Source organism: Battus philenor, unplaced genomic scaffold (assembly GCF_028537555.1).
Source record: "Battus philenor isolate CCGP_79_NKW_IND1 unplaced genomic scaffold, ilBatPhil1.0.hap1 SCAF_10, whole genome shotgun sequence".
In the NCBI taxonomy this organism is placed as follows: domain Eukaryota; kingdom Metazoa; phylum Arthropoda; class Insecta; order Lepidoptera; family Papilionidae; genus Battus; species Battus philenor.
In genome coordinates, this window is record NW_027181662.1 from 13,246,611 (window position 1) to 13,270,574 (window position 23,964).

Below are 23,964 nucleotides of genomic sequence, written 5' to 3' on the forward strand. Positions count from 1 at the left end.
TATGGAGGTCGAGTGCGCTTGGGCGGTCTTGCCACGAGCTTTTAAACGCCGACCACAGAGCTGCGAAACTGCGTAGGTGGCAGCGAAATTACAAATCACATAGATTCGACATTTCCTTTATACTGCACATATTAGGGTTGATATAACGTAGCATATTACTAACCTTTGACGTATATACATAAAATATAGACATGAATGAATCACACAAGTGGTGCGGAACATAATTAAAAATCAATAATAATTTATTAATTTATTTTTACTATTGAAATGTGACAAGCCAATAATTTATGGTATTGTCATAATTTGTATAATATAATACAATAATTTATAATAATTATAATTTGTAATAATTTATGTATTTATGGACACTAACAAATTTTAATATTCAAATTTTAGAAAGAATTTTTCTCACTGTGTAAACATTCTGTTATCTATTATTTCCGAAAATAATGATTTTTTGGAAGTACTACATATTGATTGACAGTAAAAAAGGTACACAATCCCATTTAAAACCTTTACATCTGTATAATAAAATTACCACATCTATAAGAAATTAATAAAAAGGAAATAAACAATGAATTCACAATACATCATGTATATGTGTGAGTACGTTTTGTAAATATGATGCAGACTTATTTAAAACTTTTTCTTTATTATTAAATTATTAACTATTTATAATTATAAGCTCTTATAACTGTGAATTCGGATTTCAGAATGTAAATATTAACTTGATAACGAAATGATCTGAAATGTCATACAATCATTTTACACGCTTGATTTTAAACTAAACCATATTTGATTTTTTTACGAATACACAGAAGGTGAATATATAAAAAAATATTAGATATGAGGATGCTAATAGTTACTTTTATGTTTAAATGTGCAGTCATCGAACGTCACTGACGTTACATTGGTGTTCTTATCATAATCTTATATTACGCCTTTTTATTAAAAATATAATGTGACATTTAAAATAAATATTTTTATTTGACACATCTAAGACATTCTTAAGTCTGCGATCCGCCCTCGCTCGGCCACTCGCAGCACTGATTCGAAGCTCCAACGCGCGAGAGAGACATTGTCGTAGCACCCTACCGTCGTCCCTTTCCCGCCCAAACTTGAAGCGCCGGTATCAAGTTATTAAAGTTGCAATCAGTTGATTATGGAGTTGTTTTCATCGGTTTATTACTGCTGTAAGCACTCCAGAGGCTATTTAATTACGCATACTAGCCGTTAATATTGTACATATGTGCATATACATAACCTACTGTTTAAAATAGCTAATACCAAATACTGCACATCATATATGATATTAAATTATTCACGTTATTTTACTTATTATTCTATAATCAATTTGATAGATATTAGATTCTAATATCTATCAAATCGATTATATTGAACTACTATATCATGACATTCTTCAACTTGCTACCTTGCTCAACCAAGAGAACCCTTACAGTATTGTAAAAGTAATAAGATCACTGTCTGTAAAATATTGGCTGAAAAAGCCTTTTTCAACTTTTTAGTGAATTTTTGTTAGTCTTTCTTTGATGATCATTTTAATTTATAGCTCGATTGTTATTAGTACGGCGATATTCATTTTAATTAGTCACGGCAACAACAAAACTTAATATACATTTCCATATAACAAAACTTCTTTTTCTTGTTTTAAGCTGGTGGACGCTCACTGCAAGACATAGGCCTCCCCCGAACATCACCACAACAACTGGTCCTGCGCTGCCCGCATCTAGCGACTTACCGCAACCTTAACTATACCTTTTTTTAAATACTCTTTCCCCTATCATGTTTTTGGGAGAGGATATACACCCTCCTACTTTCACTCTTTCTCTCTCATCCTTCACAATTTCTCTTTTTATTCACTCTTTCATCCTTCATATTTGCTATCATTTAGCACAAATTCAACATACAGTATTCACCCACATTACATTAACGTATCGCCTCCCATACCTCACCACATTTCCTGTTACACAGTTTTGTTTTGCCTAATTATATGACCCAACACCCTGAAATAATACCGTAAGAAAATGTACCTGGACTTTATCTATTCATCTAGTCCACTCTACGATCACCAATCCAAATGAATGGCACAAAATATAACATAGCAGAAATATAATTTTGTTTGCCTATTGTAAACATACACAACTTCGGCTACAATTATGGTAGCCGTTAACAAAAAGTTAGTAAATGAATAAATCTATCATTTAAAACATTTCTAGCGTCTCCAAAAATATCTACCTTTGACTTTAGTACATTAAATTGTCGGTTGCAGATTCTTTTAATCGGTTGTTGCAGTCCGAAGTTAGTTTGGTTAAGCGAAATATTAAAAAAAATATATTCATAATTAAACGTAATTTAAAATATAATAAGAGAGAGATTCAAATAGATAAATAAGTAATCTTATCCTGGACTAAATTTTTAGTAACGATATTAAGGAGTAAGACATTTTAGGTAAATAAAATGTAATTTACTTTATTCTATGTATTTTGAGGTTCGACTATTCAATATAACAAAATTAAAAATCGACCATTGTAGAAAAAAGTCATCTGCTATATATATAAATATATATATATATATATATATATATATGTATATTGTTATATTTACATAAATAAATAAATACACATTTTATATTAATTTTGACAGATAGGTTACGGTCAACTATCACCTTCATCTAACTCTCTAACAGTTCAAACATCTAAATAATGACACATGACAATGTCATCGTGTTTCACAAAGAATGATCTTAGTGTTTATTTAATTTTAATAGAATCGTATTTGTCTATTTATTTATCATTTTTTTTATACTGCACTAGCAATACCATACTCCACTTTATAGAATGTATACATACTATTTCGCTATCCAAATAAAATCAATCATAATTCTTCTGGCTAATATGCTCCATTTTTAAAATCAAATGTCCTAACAAAAAGAGAGAGCATGATGTAGTTAAATCTATAATAAAAAAACTACAGACAATACGGCGACCTTAAACTAGGACATAGGCCTCTCACATAGATTTGTAATAAGTCCAATTGCAAGCGGCCTTCTTTCGGCGTCTTCTGGAGATCACTCAATGTTATCAACACCCTTGTCACTGAACGTCATACGCTCTCTTTTTCGGTCCTGAACCATGAGACTACAGCCGCTGTTCTGTTCACTACCACTTCAACTTATAAACCACTGGGCAATGTCGGTTACTTTTGTTCCTCTACCTATGTCATAATTACTGATTTAATCTCTTTGAGAAAACCCCAGCTAGAACAATTGCCGTAGCTTGTTGATGGACTGTGAACTTACCAATGAGATCTAAAGTTAGAGAACATGTATAATGATAATACTGTGATCAATAAGCAACGTGAATTTGTTTACAAAATAAAAGTTCTTTATTTATTCTTCCAAATCAATTTTCTCCTCAAAGTAATCCCCGTCTGATAAAACGCACTTTTGCCAACTCTTTTTCTAATACTAGAAACAGTCGGAATAGTTTTTTTTTCGGTATAGCATTCAAGCCCTTCTTCGAGACGGTTTCATCTCGGTCGTACCAAAAAGAGGTCTATATAATAAAATAAAAATAGCCAGAAGTTGCACGAAGCCAAATCAGACGAATACATTAGTTGTTAAACGATAAAACTATAGTTTTAGTCGCTTTTTTTTGAAAATTTAGTGATTTTGGCACCAATCGAGACGACGCATTTGAGACATAAAACATCCATCAAAAAGGTTTGAATTAAGCAAATGCTATTACAAATTTTGACAGACAGACGCTTAGTTAATATTATAGACAGTCCTACTGACTTACAAAAGAAGTTACCTGCCTTCCTAATATCGGAGAGTTTTAAATGACTATTTCACCATTGATTAAAAAAAAAGATTCCTTTTTCTTATTTTAAATTTATTATGATTTTTATTCGATATTCAAAAAGAGATTTTCAGATACGATTTGCAGTGTCTATTATCCTATTGAATACATAATAAGAGTGGAGCCTGTATCTCCTTAGAGATTCCGCATATTATTAGTTTTCTCGTTAACCCTCTTGAATTACAGGTTTCCCGTTGTATTACAAACTAGCTTCTGTAAATATTTACATTTTATTGTCCGTATTGTATGATTAAAACATTTACATATTATATGCAAGCTTGTTAAAAATGCATAAAATCAGTTTGTGTTTGTGTAAATCATAAAAATATCAACATTATAATAAATAATAAATAAGCCTTAAAAACGCCATGGATCATGGGCTTATATCCAGAGGTATAGAAAAATGATCTAGAACAATCATGTCTTGGAACCCCAGGAATGGAAAGAGAAACAGAGACCGTCAATTACGATGGGAGTATGAAATAAAAATGACAGCAAAAAGTTTATGGTGAAGACTGGCACAAAACAGAATGGTAGGGGATGGAGGAAGCCTTTGCCGGCTACAGGCAAACAGAAGGTTGTCAAAGAATTTATTTCTAGTAAATATAATGTTGTAAAATTAAATATGTGATCTTTTACTGAATAAAGGCTTATAATAGTGTATAAAAACGCAAGCCCGTGGACGCGGCGTGCGTATGCCCTTCACTCGGTGGATCGACGACTTAGTTAAATTCGCAAGAAATCACTGGATCGGGACAATGTAAGACTGGCAATCGTCATGATCTTTACAGGATATGTGTTCCTTGAAATGGACCTCTATCTCCTGATATGAAGATGATTTTTGTGGGAGACCTATGACTTTGCGTACAAAAGGATAAAATAGTGACTTACGTACATTCTTGTCCATTCAAATTAATTAAAGATTATTATATAAAATTTGGTGTGAAACTATCTTTGTCTAAAACAACGTAAAAGTTTAAAAACATTAAAAATACCTTTCCGTTTATTTTTAAATTTATTATAACTTTTTATTTGATTTTTATCAGTTATCGTTATAATGATTAAAAAAATTGCTCAAAGCAAAAGCTGGAAGTGAAGTCTTTCCACGTATGATCTTAATTAACTTAATGAGGTCATTCTCTTCTAATTCAAGGTGTAATCCCACGGGCTATAGTTTAAAATGTCTTCATCTAAATTGCCTGCAATCAAAAGCTTATATGCAATATAATATAATATAATATAATATAATATAATATAATATAATATAATATAATATAATATAATATAATATAATATAATATAATATAATATAATATAATATAATATAATATAATATAATATAATATAATATAATATAATATAATATAATATAATATAATATAATATAATATAATATAATATAATATAATATAATATAATTAAAACGATATGTGATTAGATGTTCCAACACCCAATTACTTTTTTAAAACAATAGAAAAGAACTTTAAAAAATAATAAGTTTGTTAAAATTTCGTCATAAACGGTCCGGGTTCACGTGGTTATAGAAAACGGTCTTGTACACTTCTCTCCAAGGAGAAGCTTATCTTTTGTAGTGTGAACATTATAGACTATCAGAATTACTGCTTCATGAACAAGAATGGGAGTGGGTAAGCCACCCACTCCCATTCTTGTTCATGACATAGTTAAGGTCACCGGAAGTCGTTGGATGCAGATAGAGCAGGACCAGGAAATGAGGCGATCTTTCGAGGAAGCTTATACCGTGCAGTAAGATTCCATCGCCTGAAAAAAAGAAGAACAACTAGAATGTAATCAGGTGCAGCTAGCAAATAAATTTTTATTTTGCCTTGTATAATCTATCGTTGTCAATATTTATTAAAACTGTACCCTTTTTTGATCGTCAGTAGGATTAAAACAATTGAACTTATAAATAAACCGATTTTATTTACGTTGTTTTACCGTTCATCCAAAACGTGAAATGGTAATTTTATTGTAATAGCGGTTTTTCTTTCTTACAGTAACATAAACGTAAGCCGTAATGCGGACAAATAAAAGCTAATTGCCATTATATGAGTGTATGCTATATGCTAACGCTATTTAAATACTGTATTGTGGGCAGACATTAGCATAATCATGTACTACAGTGGCTAACAAAATTTATGCAAAAGTCCGCGGGGAAATTTCCACAACATTCAACTTCTCATTAATTTCTTTGGGAGATATTTTTTTACATTTGCTTGATTTATTCAAATCGTATTACTGTGTTTGGTTGTAGTGACTACTCCTACTTGATAATATGAATATAACGATTTATATTTTACTTTAATGTTGACAGCGTTGTATACCGAGAAGGAGAGAAATAAAATCAAATGTTACGTGATAATGGTACACATATTTAAGGTTCTGGAGTGAAAACCACGCGCCGGCAAATGCAGCACACAGTGTACACCCAGAAGGTGGACAGGCGACTTTATTAAGATCGTTGTTGGTAAACAATGGATAGTGTATACTCCTAACCGTAAGGAAGGCCGCTAGCTCCCTGACAGCGAACAGCGTGGGCGAACTGAGGTAGGATCCGGATCCATCCTTGGCTTACCTGTGGTCCACGCTGCCGTCCCAAGCCGCATATACACAACATCAACACTACACAGCTCTACTCGGGTAGAGCGGTTTACTTCGTGCGAACGTCATCGTACAACTGGAATGCATCTGTCCAGCTTCTATTTTATTTTAAAGTTCATCGACCCTTCCGCCCCGTGAAGTTAGTTCCGATGAAGCTGGAAAAGCCCCTGGGCAAATAACATCAAATTCAATCGAAACCAACCACCAGCTATTCCTAACCGATTCCTTTGTCCATGGTGGACGGTTCATGGCTATAATTTTGATGATAATGTTATGTCTGAGTTGCCTTTCTAGTTTACTGCAAAAAAAAAAACAATTAAAATGACGAATATTAAAAAGTGAATCTGTTGCATTGTTATCAAAATATGTTGTTTTGATAGAGGGCATGTGAAAAATTAATACTTTATAACTGAAAGGTGCTAATTTTTATGTAATTTTTTTTTCACATCATTGCAGAAATTTTATATAAAGTTTAAATAATTCGCATCTACTTAACACTATAATAGTAGTAAACGAAAAGTAAGTGTGAAAATATGTGTGAAACTAAAATCAATTCTGATTTCATAATGTACTTGTAAATTCTAATTTTATGGGGGAACGAGCTATGCCTTGTAGTGGGCGTCTTTATTCTGGAAAGATTATCCTCATTTCAGCCGCAGGACGTCCACAGCTTGACATAAGTTCCCAAAGATCTCCAACCTGTTTGAAACGGCCTGCTACCGTCTTCCGACGACATTAACAACATCCTATGTCCACCTTGTGAGCGAATGAGTTTCTCCACCCCAACTCCGGGTTCTTGTACAAAAATAATATATTAAATATCTACAATGATATATTTCTTTACACACAGAACATAAGAGTACAGAAGATGCTTTGCGCTCTGGGCCAAAGACAAAGTTTTGGCTATACCAATAAAATCAACTAAATGATATTTTTGGGATTCTAGAATTTCCATCAAAAAGCATAGACGATAGTTATTTCATAAATATACTTAAATAATGCGTAATAAAAAACTAAATGACGAAATGAAATAAAAATAAACATTTAAAATAACTCATGCCAACACTTTACCAGCGAAATATGATAAAGTGAGCGGTTAAGTGCATCCGCCTACGGGATCATTAATAACGCAGATACGTAAATAAGCGACTTGGATCAAGTAACGAAATGTTACGTACACTTTAATATCAGATAAATGCGTCGAAATTAATTAGAAGTCCTAAAAGTAGCTTGCTCTGTTTGTTCAGTTTAGAACAGTGTTTCCCAACTTTGGATTCACGACCAACAATGGGAAAAATTTCCGGTAAATATCGGCAATTGAAGTAGCTGCGGCCATAAGAATATAAAGCAGTGTTTTCCAACATGGAGCTCACGCCTCACAGGAGGGAAATTTGATTGACAAGGGTGCCTCCCTTGATTTAAGTAGGTGATCGAAAAAGTAACGAGGTCTGTAGAAGAGCGATAGTATTCCAGCAGATCGGCAATTTAAAGTAGCTTCTGGGGCCATAGGGATTTGGAACAGCGTTTCCCAACGTCGGGTCTACGCTCCACAGAGGGACAATTTCATTGTTAATGGAATACATAGACAATTCGAAAGTGGACTCGACTCGAGCTTAATCTTTTCGCTTTAATATAAAAAATGTGTATGTTACATAGGGGGTGTGAGAATTTTAGAAACACTAAGGTAACACTTAGGACATGTCACAAAAAAAGTAGGAAAATAGTGGTCTAGAAGGATGTTTCCGAGTATTGCGTTAAGCTCAAGTTATTTTCCATACAGCTTTGTCGGATTTCTCTTTTCTTTTCTCTACTCTATAATTATTATACGTGCCTTTCACTCCTTTCTATTTCCAATTTTAATTTTATATTATTTATAACATAAATGACAAGTCATTGTAAAGGCAGCGCATTCAACATAATACGTTACCAATGCGTTACTGATAACAATATGACGCGCGCGATCTATATCTATTTTTAAGAAAATGGTCAAAGAGTATTTACTTTGACTATTGATTTTTCGTTTATTTATTTATGGTTATATGTATATGTTAATATCTTAATGTGTTAATATTAGTATTAGGGTCCAGAAAGATAGAAATACAAATTTTATAATATATAATTATTTATTTTGTAGAGCACGTATTACACGCATACATAAGGATTTTAAATAGAGTAAAACGTCGGTAAATCAGTACGATTTCTACGACGCTTACTGGCTAGCGCCATCTAGTAGGTTTTAAGAGAAAATATGACAAAAAAGTTTATGTATATACCAGTATGTTTAAATAAATGTATGTATAACGTGTATATAAACGAATATATATGTATTTGTCTATTTAAGTACGTAGAATGTACACTACGACTTCCCGTTATAAGTTCTTCTGTTTCCATACTAAAGTTGTCTATAAGAAATTGCTTTGTGTCATGGTGAACTAATATGCTTTTTAATGTTATAAATCAGGGGCGAGTAACCTTTTTCATCAAAAGGCAAATGTAATTATTGAAATTGTTTGGGGGGCCGCAAATAATGTAACACGTATTGATAATCTACAAAACTATATTTATATTAAAGATTAGAATAAAAATATGCAAATAAAGGAATGTAGTTTCATATACAAATTCAATACAATAATGCGTGGACGCGTCTCGTCGTAACGCATGTTTAAATAGGTCGCTGTGTGAGTAACTCGTCACAAATGTTTTTGTATGTACTACCATTTTTTATAATTATTTAATGGAATCAGGCGTTACTTTGCGGAAGTCCATCCTAAGTAAGAAAAGGACCAATATTACATATTAGTGACAATATACCGATTAGTGACTCTGTGTTTGGCACTAATCGGTGTAACATAACTCCTGAAGATGCCCCGTGGAGGGGTGAAACACGTGTTGAGTGATTTGACGGTGGCAGTTGTGTAGTTCGCATTGTTTTCCGCATGCGTATTTGTCAGTGGGCTGGCGGGCGGTGCACTTTGTTGCACGACTACCACTGCATGTGCGAAAGTGGCTAAATATTGGTCCTTTTCTTACTATTTTATAATTAATTTTATGACAATAAATTGATGGGAGAAAGTCGATATATAAATTTAATTTTCGGAACACTTGGCGTGCCTCATAAGCAAGTTTAAAGGGCCGCATGCTGCTTGCGGGCCGCTTGTTTCTCGTCCCTGTTATAAATAACTCTATATATATTTTTAAACTTACGTGTACAATAAAGAGATTTGATCGCTAATCCTTACCTATTTGAAATAGTTACTTGACAAAGGTGAATTCCGTCCACTTCCGTTTGTATCTTTCTGCTAAGACTAAATTTTATTACATCTTTCTGACTTCATATTGAGCTGTTCCGCTTCAGTAGTTGCAGTTTTTACTCGCAGAGTGGTGAGTGATACTGTTAAAAGGAATAAAACAGTATAGATAAGTAGGTACAAAATGAACTGCACAAATAACTAGTCAATTAATAATAGGAAAAATAAACTAAAAATAGAATAAGAACAAAGTAGTATTGTATTAAAAAAGTCAAACCCAAAAAAAAGAAAACTGTGATATAAGTAATGAAATAAGGAATAAAAGAAATGTACCTAGCCACCTAAGAATAATAAGATGATGGAAGGAAGGCGATGAAAGCAAGAAGGAATGAAAGATATTGTGAAGGAAAAAAGGTAAGAACAAAAGAAATTGAGAAGAATGAAAGTGAGTGAAGAATAAAGATAAAAATTTGAAAAACTTATTTGTAAACAAAGACCCTGACCCCAACAAATTAGGGCTACGAGAGGCCTCCAATAGCAGAGGCCATAAAAAAAAATAGTGGTTGCAGTTATTAGTCTTATTCCCACTATTGGGACACAAGTTTTGTTTCAGAATGAGGACGCACGTGCGAAATGACAATATAGGTACAGAATTATAGGTATAATTTATAAAAGATTTAAAACAGTCAATATATTTTAATGTAAGTTGTACCCTATTTTAAAATGACAAGTTTTATAAATAATACATATCGTACTTATATAATATGTATAAATACAAAAAATATACTCAGATAAAACGTGTTTAAAATTAGTTTTTTTGCATATTAAAATTAAATATTATTAACTATCTGCCTCGGCGTATTTGTGCAGTCAGAAGCAATAAGCCCGTCGCAATTAAAAAGAAGTAAATACATTTAAAAAACTTTTAAGTTAAACGGTTTTTTGATACCCATATTGTGGTGGTTGTGGAAAAATATGTACCAAGTCCGCCATATTGGAACGGCGTTCATCTTGAATTTTAAATTTTGACATAATCATCATGTTTTACTAGTGTAGCCGTTTCATTTGATACCCATATTGAGGGGGTTAAGGAAAAATACGTAATCCGCCATTTTGTATCGGCGGCCATCTTAGATTTATATTGTTATTAATTTTATTATTTATTGTATTGTCATCTAAATTAATTGTGTATACCAAATTTCAGATCAATCTGACAACGGGAAGGTGCTTAAATTTCAATTTCTAATTTTGATCCAAATAAATTCCGTACGGGTCGAACTAAATAAAACCGTTTAAAATAAATAACGTAACATATTTTAGAGTAATCACGGGTGATCGTAGATCGTAAAAGGTATTTGCTAAATAGGCTATATATTTACCCCCTTTAAACCTTTTACCTCTACAATCAATCAGCCTCATCATAATATGCTCAGTTTGAACATAGTTTAATAGTATAAGTTTAAACATAATAAAACGTGATTCAGAAAATTACTACAAATGTTTACATGCTGTACCAAAATGACTCGCTACGGTTTTATTTGCGTTAACTAAAACACTGGTCTGATTTAATTGTACAAGATTTGTGTTTGGTTGGGACAAATTAAAACGGTTTTTCTTTGTGACTGTACAAATCCATTACGCGACTGTTGGATATTTTATAATTTGCTTTTCATTAAATAACGTAACGCGTTAATTGTTCTAGAAAATTGTGTGTACGTTTCAAAATTATTAAGAAACGTTTCGCGAAACTTCTTAGAAAATTTCTGTACTTACAAATTCGCGGTTGTAACTTTTCATGTATTAACATATATTTATACTTGAATCTACTGCGTACATAATAAAGTTATGTATACAACTGTTGAATACTAAGTAATTTGTCGCCGTAAAAATTAAATTGTATTCTTATTGAAATACTTTCGAATAGTCCTCATTTTAAATGAACTTGATTTGTATTTGAATATGCAGGTGCCTGTATGTACTTTTTTAACACATCCATACTCATCACCATCACCTTATCAACCGCCTACTGGCGGTATGCCATCGCCTTCGACAAGACCTGTTGGAAACGGCCTGCTTACAGTATCTTCCGACGACCTTAGCAACGCCGTCTGTCTACCTCATATATAAATAATGGTAAGCCTTAATTGATCTTTATATAATATTTTTCGCAACTGTATATGAAAAGTCACTCTACAAAATCTTTGCTCCTTTCCTTAATACAAAATATCAGCACTGTCAGTAGACAGAATAGTAGAGGAGACGAAGTATCCTCTGTTATTCAGTTGCGATTTCTGAAAAAAAAATATTGTACTTTATACAAAAATTCAAGATACATCATACGGTTTTACGACATTTCGTTTCTCCATTCAGACTAAATACAAATAGGCGTCGACGGCGCCTTTGCAACGGTCACATTCGTCGTGTTTCAAGCACGAAACGTTTAAAATATGATAGTGGAAAATTATTATCGTCCATTTTTTTATACCGCTCCGTGAACGGTACGTAACTGTATTGACGTGATGGAACAGATCACTGAACATAATCTCATATATATCAATACAAAGGATGACTTCTTACCTGACTCGTTCCTACCACGGTCATGTTATGGTATGTCGCAGAGGACAGACATCTTTCCACGGTCATGTTTGTACATGATATACAATGTTAATCCTTTCATAATATACTTAATATAACTTGGGTCAATGAAAGAACTTACTGCATAAATCTATAAGAATTGTGTTTCATACATTTATGCTAAATATTGTACTCTATGGTTGTTACACCTGGACTTAACCGATAAAGTCAAAGGATAAAGACCACGTAAAGCGATCTTTGATCTATCGATACAGAGAGGAGTATACTTGAGATAAGAAAAGTCCAACATATTAAAACCTTATGGATTAAGATTACCAGCAATCCAGATGCTCGCTCCTAGGCAATGAGCTGAGGATATCCTGCTTTGTAAAGATAAAAGATGGAAACTACTGTCAATGAATAAAAGAAATAAAAAAAGGTAAAGAGATAATGTTTTGAAAAATACAGGAAGGGATTGGGTTAACAAGGCGAGACAAGAATGCATGAAAAACGCAGGAAGAAACGTACACTTAAAGAGAAAAAAACAAAAAAAAAATTATAACAACTAAGTACCATTAAAGTAATTTTTTAAGATTAAGAAATAAATGTTTTTATTTATTCATTTAATGTACTTATTACCATCAGTAGCGTAATTATTAAGGTAATGTGCTGCTCTACCAATACATAAAAATTGTATTAACTAGAACTAATATAAAGCTACTTCCGCTATGTAACAGTAATCGTTTAATAAAGTGCACCGCCCGCCAGCCCGCTGATAAATGCGCATGCGGCATACAATGCGAATTACACAACTACCACAGGTAAATCACTCAACACGTGTTTCACCCCTCCACGCGGCATCGGCAGGAGTAATGTTAACTAGAACTAACAAGATATATCCCAACAATTTGTATTGTTAAATACTAATCTTGAGAAAATATCATCAAATTTAAATTAATAAACATTTTAGTCATCGAATAAATGTAGAAAGAATTTCAACGTTATAATTAGTAAATGACCTATATAAAATGTTTAGTTTACCAACACTCTAGTCGATATCTACCATTTGTCACACACTGCAAGATGTTTGTATCAAAACTTAACAACAACACAATAACGTATTTACTTGTGAATTGGACAACAACAGCTCTACATTTGTCAAGATGAAATATTACATTGAAGAAAATTCGTTCATTCGTTCTAGTTTTCTTTTCTATTTCTCAAACATTACAAGCTTCTTTTTAACCTTGATTGATTTATTGTAAATTTTGTTAGGAAATATATTTTATTGTTGATACTCATTATTGCTGTTATTCTCTTCTGTATTCAGATTGTTAACTTCTCTTCTTGCTTTTATCATCTCCATTAGATCAACTTTCTGCATGGTTACACGAACTAGATCTTTTAATATCTTCCTTATGTCCTGATCCTGTGATATCAGGCTTCTGATGTGCTGTCTAGTGAACTCTACGTTTCTCCTTCCATCCATAGGAGGCTGTATAACAGGAAGTTGTCGTATTTTCCCTCTTTTTCCTCGTGGGTTTAAAGGTGGTTGAGGGACAGGGATGGGTTGTCGATATGGCGGTTTGTTGATCAATGGTTGTCTACTCATCACTGACGCGTGCTGATTGTGGACACATTCATCACCGCAACACATGCTACAGCACATTTTACACTCTTGGGGTGGTTGAGGCTGAGTTCTTATGGCTGGTGCAGGTGTGGCGTCCTCTTTGCGTTTATGATTACAGTCTTTATAATAAATGAGATTTTCAATACTCTCCTCTGATGATGACCGATGCCTCTTTGCTAATACGCTGGTTAATTGAATTGCTATTAATATCTGGAAGTTAGAAAATATTTTGTATCATTAATACAAAACAATGCTGACGTTTACTTTGCGGAATTGCTTCCGCTCATAAATTTAAATAGCATATTTATGCTTTGTTTTTTTTTGTAATATCCATGTCTTTAATGTTTATAAGGATTTTTTTATGTACTAACCGTTTCTAATATATCCATTACGACTTGATCTCGATCAAAGAGAGTAATAATACCTTATCAAAAATCGAGGAAATAATCGATGGCTTGTTTTGAAAACTTCGTTCATATTTGCAGCTTGATTTTCGTGTTTACATAACTTTTGTAACGATTGATTTATAACGCTACCGAAAGCGCTGTATCGCAGCTATCGACTGGTCGGTTAGTCAATGCTCGCGGAAAAGGCTTTTATGCTCTTTTTCCTCTGCCACCACCACGTCGTTTTCGGTAGCACTATAGCAACTTTGTGAAGAAATTTTAATGAAAGAAACATAACTAGATTTTCTCTAAAGTTGTTTATTATTATGTCATACGATATATTTTACAGCCATTAGCCATTAGCCAAAAGAAACCTGTTATCTGATTGATTATAATCTACCCGAGTCTACTCTTAGAAATAAATTTACTTTTACATCTGTAATTTTTAGACAAAATTTATTACCGATTGTCTATGTAACGTTAAAGCTCCGTATTGCTAGCTACTACAGCCACAATACTCTCATGTTAAAACATTCTTAGGCGAAATCAAATTCGAACGTCGATTGAAATTCGAAGCCATCAGTGATGTGGTCGCTGCTGTTATGTTAGGATCATGTAAATAATAAATACCCTTTGTACATATGCGAATACACATTTCGATCACTCTTTGCTTTCATCTTCTTTGCCAGCGTGCTGGATGGTAAATCTCCTTTCTCCGCTATTCAGGTATACTCCACTCCCTAGGCAGGCTTTTGCAGAAAGCAGCGCCATGTTGCTCCTACCTATAGATAAGGCTGTAGTCACACTTGAAGTTACATATGTTATAGTTTAATAGTTAGACCGCAAGTCTTGACCGGCGACATACTTCGAGGGAAAATAAAATTTTCGTTATGTTAATAGACTTCGAGTTACGCCTAAAATACAACCTCTCATAATTTTACTCCTCTAGATGTATACGAGTTAATATAATAGCTATGTAGTTTTGACAAAGCAAGCATTCTGTAATAGCGCTCCATACGGAACAGTTATTGCTAAGGTCAAACAACAGTGTTTTATATCAATTAGTATAGATAACCACCTTCTAATCCTAAAAAGTATTAAAAACAAAATCGAACTTAGGACTTACAATCGAAGTCCCAAGTGTTAACATCTAGGCCACTACTGTTCATTACATAACAAATGAATAATATATCGATTTGACCTACAACCTATGATTTCATAACTACATACGTAATAATTCAAAGAACTCTTTCGGCTTTGTACAATAGCATAAAGATACCGAGAACTTCCAGTTTGAATAAAAGAAATTATTAATAATTTTTATGTATATTGTTTGAAAATATAAATTATCTGTTAAAATTCTCTTGTTATTGGAGAAAAAATACGCGACAGTTATAAATGAAGGAATATGTTTTAAAATTATTGTTATATTATTCCAGTGACATCATAGAATTATTCTGTATTATATATAATTAAAAAAATTTTTTGTCCACTGCAAGGCAAAAGCCTCCTCCAAAGATATCTATGGGGGATTGTACAAAATCGCTACGCTTAACAGGCGGGATGGCAGTATAGTATTATAGTACGCAACTAGCTTTGCTGTCTACACTCTAAAAACGTTTTTGTGTAGTGGCAATCCTTTAGATAATACACAAAGTGTGTATTATATATAAGACTGTAGACCTACAATCATAAGTCCAAGTCCACTACTGCTGGGCTCTACTCGCCAAATGTAAACCATTCCTTTCATTTTCCTCTTAGTATTATTCCAATATAGTTAGTGATACAGAATAGTCACATAAAATAAAAGCCAAAATAACTCGCTTCGAAAGAAACACACAACATGCTCGACATGCTCACAACATCTTGCTTTTAAACATTATCCTTACTTTTAAAGACAGTTAATGCCAATTTTACTTCTTTTTTTAACGGGTATATTTAGTTCGACCCGTACGGAATTTGTTTATTTATTTGGGTCAAAATTAGAAATTGAAATTTAAGAACCTTCCCGTTGTCAAATTGATCTGAAATTTGGTACGCACATTTAATTTAGATGACAATACAATATAATAAAATCAATAACATTATAAATCTAAGATGGCCGCCGATACAAAATGGCGGATTACATATTTTTCCTTAACCCCCTCAATATGGGTATCAAATGAAAGGAATACACTAGTAAAACACGCAGATTATGTCAAAATTTAAAATTCAAGATGAACGCCGTTCTAATATGGCGGACTAGGTACATATTTTTTCACAACCACCACAATATGGGTATCAAAAAACCGTTTAACTTAAAAGTTTTTTAAATATAATTATGTAAATCTCAAAATCAGTACAATCTTTCAAATTTATGACGTGTTTGGAAAACCAACAAATAAAAAAAATACGTAAAAAAATAACAATACATTCAGTTAATTTTAACTGAAATCGTCAATATTTTATAGCATGCTATAAAAATTTTATTTTCTTTGGTAAGATGCATTCATTCCCTGCTCCATTTTTACATATAACACTCGTAATATATTTAACGCAAGACTATAACAACATTATTATGTTTTAATTATAATGAGGTTATATATTGCGTAAGCTAAATTAATATGCCGAGTGTTAAAAATTTTAATACATATTTTATGTACTATATTATTAACAATATGAGTCACCGCATTAAGAAAATGACTTTTGTAAGTATTTTTACCGCTGCGTCCTCTGCAAGAAAATAAATACAAAAATGTTTAAAGATATGTTTTAAATTCTTTAAATACAGTGCTTAAAACAAAATTAATATTATCCTAATAAAAATATTTTCACAGCTTGGCGTTGTCATATATCTGATGACATTTAACTACGTAGAATCAAGATGGCGTCCAATTAGTCGACCGCCAACTAAACAAGACACCTTATATATTCCCGAAGACATCCATCCGAAATTATTGAAAGAAATGAAAATACCAAACAAAGCGTTTTGTGCTGATAAATATAAAAAGTCACTTGAACAATTTCTAATAATGCCATGGTGGTACGACTATTGTGAAAATTTAAGAGAGAGAACTCAAAAACAACACGACGCTAAATTAATAAGATATAAATATGTTTTAAAACAACTTGAAAACTATAGGAGAAATGGTGGAAGAATACCTGTGCGGGAAAAAATAAAGACGGCGAAAACGAAAAGGATTTGAATTAAAATTAATATAAAACATAAATAATTTTAATTTTGTTAATATTAGTATAATTTACATAAAGTTATATTGAGAGCTTTCAATGATATAGGCTTTCGGCTTTATCTCAGATATCCGCTGTATCATTAACCCTAGGACTGGCAAGATGAAGTAGCAGTTGGCAAGTCCTATGGCACACAGAACTAATGACCACTGAGGCCTTAAGTTTCTAGAGTGGGAGACCATGGTCCAGGAGAAGTAGCGTAGAACGTTCTCCTAATAGATGGACAGACGACCTAGCTAAGCTATCCGGGGAGGGTAACAGCTGCAGCTTTCCGTCAAAATGTAGGCTGCCGTGCACATGATCTTTTTTACACAGTATCTCGCCTGCCTTCCCAAATGCGAGGTATAGCAGTTTCGGTAGCACTTTAATACAAATTTTGAATAACTTGAGAATGGAGGCAGTAATACGTCAGATATAACAAGGTGCTAAGACAATGACTGAATACTAAATTAAAACTTTTAAATATATTAAAAATTTAAAGCAAATAATTTTCTGCAACTGTCCGTTATCTCAAAAAGTTACGTCGTGTAGGATATATTTCCCTATAATATTATTATACTATAGTATTTCCATCAGGTAAATGACTTGAAGAAACGTTATTTTTTAAATACAAGTTTTTTTAGATTGTAATATTTGGTGCTACGGATTGGACCACGCGCAGTCTATCCACAAGGTGAACAGAGGCTCTGATTGAGGTATTTGATAGACGCTTGATGCAAGCATCTAACATCTAACGGGAACCTCTAGTAGATGTTCTTTGGCTGAATTGACGAGGGTGATATTCTCATCAGAACAAATAATGAAATAAAAATCAATTCAATAAAAGTTTATTTCTTCGCTGTAATTTCCTGTACATCGTTAGGTTTTTTAAAACGTTTTTATAATAATCGTTGACAGCGCTGGGCGTGGTCTTCACAACAAATTTATTTTTCGGACTAACTAACCATTTGCAGTAGAAATACCACCAAGGAAGTGGTGTCCACGGTACCAATGGATTAGAAAGTTTATTCTTACATATTTCCTTTGTTGGTATTTCCAAACATGCGTTGTTGTTCTCCTCGTTACAATAACTTGCTATTTCTATTTCACCAGGCGTGAAAGGACCTATAACTGGTCCTTGGTTACTTTGATATCCATGCGTAAACGTACCTAATGCAACTGCAAATCTCCATAATGACGTCATACTGAAATTATAGATGTTTTATTATTCCTAGCCAAACAAATTGCCAAATTATTTTACAGATATTTTGTTGTTTTTTAATATAATAAAAGAATATGTCATGTGATTCTTTATTCTAAAGCCAAAAATAATTGTAATATTTAATTTTATTAAAACAAGTTGTTCGTCTCAATTACATATATTATTTAAATTTTATCCAGTAAACTTTAACTGCGGTTACATAGTATCTCTAGTAATCGGCTAGTATGAGGCGAAAAATCACGAACACGAACCTTACAGTAACATTCTATCATAAAGTTTCCTGAAAGAATCATATATCAGACGATTTATTTAAAATATTTGAATTTACATGAAATGGCACATCTATTAAGTTCCCCCGCCCCTACTACGTTTGATTAACCACTCCAAACATGCTGTATAAACGTAAAACAAATTAAAAATATATTCTTTAATATCAATTTAAAAAATAAACAAATAATTTCATAAATAACAATAAAAATACTCAAAAAAAAACTCACCCCGAAAGCTTCTCACGGGTATAATACAGTATATTTATTATTTATTTATTACTCTATTGTAATTTTTTATAAATATAACCTAGAAATTGTACAATAGCACTACAAATGTACAAATAGCGGCTTTATCGCATTCCACGAATTATATTTATATTTTCAATTTCATTTAGAACCCATTCACATATTTGAGAAAACTTTCAGCCGTTTCAAATTAATTATAAGTTGTATCCTTTTCAATATAAATATTATACATCCTATAATAATTATCCGAAAAAATTATACGCTGGCATATAGTATGTGTAGACCGGATAATACACAGGAAAAACATGGAATGTTATCTTCTCTGGAGATTCTTTTAAATATCGTTTCTTGTTAATATATACACGATTGTGTTTGCGACCGTTACACACGTTCAACAATAAAATAATTAAAAATATATATTTATTTAACATTATAGAGCTGGCTGGAAAAACTTTATGTCCACAGTTTAAAAAAAAACTAAGTTCTTTTAACACAAATGGCGCGCACAACGGCCGCCTTGCTCACCGTTATCATGAGAATAAAAATTTACTTTTTATCAATAATTAATTTGTTGCTCTTTATTAAGTTTCCAACGCCTTTTAAGACGTCAGGAAAAAAATTACGCACATTATTTATTAGATTTTTAAGGCTTTTAATCTTATTTTATAGCGTCATAAAAATTATCTAACACAGAGATTGTACATTGCGATAGAAAACATTGAATAATTTTAGAAGGAAAAAAGCTGTTTTGAAGTTATTATTATTTTATTCAAATTCAGATAATTAATATTATTTTACATACAGTTGTCACATTAATCACTGGAATTACACACTGAAGACAAAAATTAAATTAAATTGAAATTATCAAAAATATTTAAATTCATTATGTTTAAAAACGAAGTGTTTGGTTGAGATGGCAATGGCCACATAGCGTGTAGAACAAATGGATGCCGGGGCCTTGAGTTTCTGATGTGGAAACCACTGATCGGTAAACACAGGACAAGACGTCTCCGACAAGGTGGACAGATGACTTGTCAAGATTGCCAGAAAACGCTAGTTGCAGGCCACTTTCTATCGGACCTATCGGAAATAAAGGAGTCCAATATCTAGCAGTGAATATCCTGCGGTTGAAGTAATGAGAATTATAAAGTGTTAACTTTAATGTAAGCTATATACCTTTGTCATGACTGTATGGTACTATAAAACGTTTTAAAATACAAAATCCTACACAGCATTGCCTAATTTTGTCTCAATAAATTTTACTTTTTTGGACACAAATGGTGTGAACAAAGGAAAAGTTTTTATGACCAAAAACATAGATAGACAGCAACAACGAGGTTATAGTCTTAAGCGCTTGTCTAATCAGGCTTAAACCACCATCGATACCTTAGTTGCCGAAGCAATACACAAGCAAGACCGACACAAAAGAAGTAACATCGTGTGCGAGAACCTTTCCAAAATAGTTAACGGTCGTTAGGGAAAGATATAATTCAAGGAGGATGAATATATATATTGAGAGTGAAAAAATTTTAAAAAAAGAATCAGATTCTTCCGCGTCCCAAATAAAGCGACAAACAAACACAAACACAATTCTTATGTTGTTACGCAACATAATAAAATACGGAAATAAAAATTTTATTGGTAAAGCCTATAAAATTGATTCGCTTTTTCACAACAGGTGTTCGCGAATGTACAAATAACGAACTGTGTCTAAAAATATATGTACCGGCCTTTTTTAGAAATATCGATATGGAAGAATTCATTCTTCTGAATCATCTCTTCATTTCTGAATATATAAGCTCTTTCCATGTTATCTTATCCACTGTTTGTCTCGGGGCAGTAGTAACGGAGAGAAGTATTAGTGATCGCCACGGAAGATACCTTTAATTGGCATAGTCTAGGATAAAATCCGAAAAATTCTCTGTTTCGTTTTCCAAATTATAAATGGTGAATGCGGAGCTCATTTCTCAAAAAGCTTTGAACCTATTACACTTAATTCTAATCAACTTTTGTAAAGTGATCACTCTGGTGTATTTATTTTTTCTTAATAACGAATAGTTATTGAAATTCGAAAGGTCAATATCTTATGACAGTACAAACTCTACAATGATAAATTGTAAACAATAATTTATTGTAATATGTAGTAATCCGAATTTTTCACACAATATTATCATTGCATTATGTATTTTACTGAAACTTTTGATTTTTTTTTTTTTGGATAGGTTATACCAGATATAAATTGACAGCAAATGCGCTACACCTTTCCCCCTTTCAAAGCTTTCACGCATATAACTAATCACTCTACATAACATGGTTGCGCCTTTTGGAATAACACCGCAATGTTCATACAAGTCATTTTGTATTTATTTTAAATAACACCAAGACAATCCGGGTATTAAATCTACTAATGAATTATCTTTATAAAAGATATTTAATGGAATCAGGCGTTACCTTTCGGAAGTCCATCCTAAGTAAGAAAAGGACCAGAGTTCAGAGTCTTGTCACATATTCTTGACTCCGTGTTTGGCACTAATCGGTGTAACATAACTCCTGAAGATGCCCCGTGGAGAGGTGAAACACGTGTTAAGTGATGTGGCGGTGGCAGTTGTGTGATTGGCATTGTTTGCCGCATACGCATTTATCAGCGGGCTGGCGGGCGGTGCACTTTGTTGCACGACTACTACTGCATGTGCGGAAGTGGCTAAATATTAATCCTTTTTTTATTTATAAAAGATGTTACGCAGGAACTATCTAGACTATCGCAAACAGGAACAGAGCGAGCAGAGATATATCTGTATGTATTTCTTCCAGTTAAAAAAGTATAACAAATATATAAAAACGCGATTCGTCTTCTTGTCCAAAATACCGTAATGTCTGAAGACGAAGGTCTTTGACCTATGTATATAGCTGGTGATGACTTATGGATCTGACATGCAGTCGCTGACGGTGAACCCTTTAAGAAGGATCAAGGTCACACAGAGATCAAATCAATTCACAAAACAACAAAGTTCATCGACGTTGTTCGAGGAATCTAAAAAAGCGCTGGGCGAGACATGTACCACGCAGTCTGTCTGCTCGTGCAACCAACGCCATTGTGGGTAGTCGCGGTGTGGAAAGGATCCCATCCAGGTGGATCGACGAAAAAGCGAAGTCCTGGAAAGATTTTGGACGCAGACAGCATAAGACCGGTCATCTATGGAGGGAATCCTATGCTTTGCAGTGGGTGTCTATCGGTTGACATGGTTATGATGATGATATATAAAGATTACTGATAATAAAGGCCAATGCTGCGAGAAATGCCTACTTTCCAACCATCCACAACTATAACGAGAGCGCTAACTAATGAGAATGGATAAAACAATTTGTGATTACGTTGTGATTTATTTATGAATTATGTAAAATGTTTCGTTGTTATCTTATTTTTTATTTATGTTTATGAATATCGACATAAATATCTTCATCAGTGGATACTAAGTGTGAATGGGACACTCAAAAAGAATGAGATAACTTTAAGAATGTTCTGCAAGTCATACCATTTTATTAAATCTTTTCAAAGATATCTCGACCAATAAACCAAGCACATTTTCCCATCTGCAAAAGGTACTTTCTCTACGGCACTCTGGAGCAGTGAGTTTTCCGGCAATTAAAACGGTATCAACTTGATTATTAATATTAATAATTATGGTGGTGTCAAGTTTCAACAACACAAATTTATTGACACATCCTCGATCCTCCTTACTTAATGTCACTTTCGTGAAATATCTTGAACACCTTATGATGAAAACCTATTTGAAATAGATTAAACGGTTTACCAGGTTTGGTGTTATAATTACAAAAGCAATAATATATACATTTATAATTTAAATTTACAGTTCAGTTTTCTACCTAACACTTCAATGTTGGCAATAGTTCGACCACAGTCAATTGGTCAAATTGTATGGATGCATTTATATTTTCATTTATTTAAACAATTTGTTTATCTATTTTTTACACTTTGAATTACATTTGCAAGTTGTAACTGGCAGACATAAAAATATAAAAATAGAAGTAACTGATTCCCTGATAGAAAAATAGCGGTGGATTACGGATTAATCTGTACTGCAGTACGTGCAGCTGAGTGAGGGTTCCCATTGTTAATACTAGTAGTAATAACTTGCCTGTATTCATTTTAAAATAAGCCAACAAAAAAAACCTTCTTTCGTTCTTTATATTGAAGTACTAGACATTATTGTACGAAAATGTTTCCAATGTAGATCCTGTCATCTATGAAGAATAATATCATAAAAAATGAAAAATATTTTTACTTATATAGTTAAAACTACGTTCCATTTTTAAAAAATTTACTTGGAAAAACTTTTTAAATATTCGTATGATCAAAAATGAGATTTGTTTGTTGCGTAACATTTTAGAATTCCGAAGTTACGGAATATTGTCAATAGGAACAATGTCTGTAGGATTAATCACCGTTTCAAATACAAAATCATTAGAACTATGTAGGGCGCAACCTGCTTATACTCGTAAAGATTGCGTCAAGATATTTAGAAAATTTCGTTATCGTCTTCAATGTTAAGCAAGTGATGAATTAAACATGACCTCATCAGCGGTTCGGTGTCCGTCAACAAATTAGGCAAAAGATATGTGTTTATCGGTTGGAATTTTTTTTAATATTACAACGGATATAA

At 32.7% G+C, this 23,964-nt stretch overlaps 2 protein-coding genes and 1 long non-coding RNA gene across 3 annotated transcripts in view; 1 reads left to right on the forward strand and 2 right to left on the reverse strand.

Annotated features, from left to right (window-relative positions):
* Nucleotides 1–12,974: 12,974 nt before the first annotated feature.
* On the reverse strand, nucleotides 12,975–14,400 carry LOC137925410 (uncharacterized). Its single transcript, XM_068768847.1, has 2 exons — nucleotides 14,324–14,400; nucleotides 12,975–14,162 (listed from the first exon to the last, which is right to left on the reverse strand). The coding sequence occupies exons 1-2, from the start codon at nucleotides 14,339–14,341 to the stop codon at nucleotides 13,608–13,610; spliced, it is 573 nt and encodes a 190-aa protein (XP_068624948.1). The 5' UTR covers nucleotides 14,342–14,400; the 3' UTR covers nucleotides 12,975–13,607.
* A 3,977-nt stretch (nucleotides 14,401–18,377) lies between these two features.
* On the reverse strand, nucleotides 18,378–19,865 carry LOC137926000 (uncharacterized). The gene is made up of 2 exons (XR_011107688.1): nucleotides 19,265–19,865; nucleotides 18,378–18,750 (listed from the first exon to the last, which is right to left on the reverse strand). It is a non-coding gene; the product is annotated as an uncharacterized lncRNA (long non-coding RNA).
* A 2,330-nt stretch (nucleotides 19,866–22,195) lies between these two features.
* Nucleotides 22,196–23,964, forward strand: part of LOC137927135 (uncharacterized) — a 33,065-nt gene continuing 31,296 nt past the window's right edge. Inside the window, exon 1 of the mRNA XM_068770956.1 lies at nucleotides 22,196–22,376. Within this exon, the coding sequence (XP_068627057.1) occupies nucleotides 22,196–22,376 (181 nt within the window). The remainder of the gene's footprint in view (nucleotides 22,377–23,964) is intronic.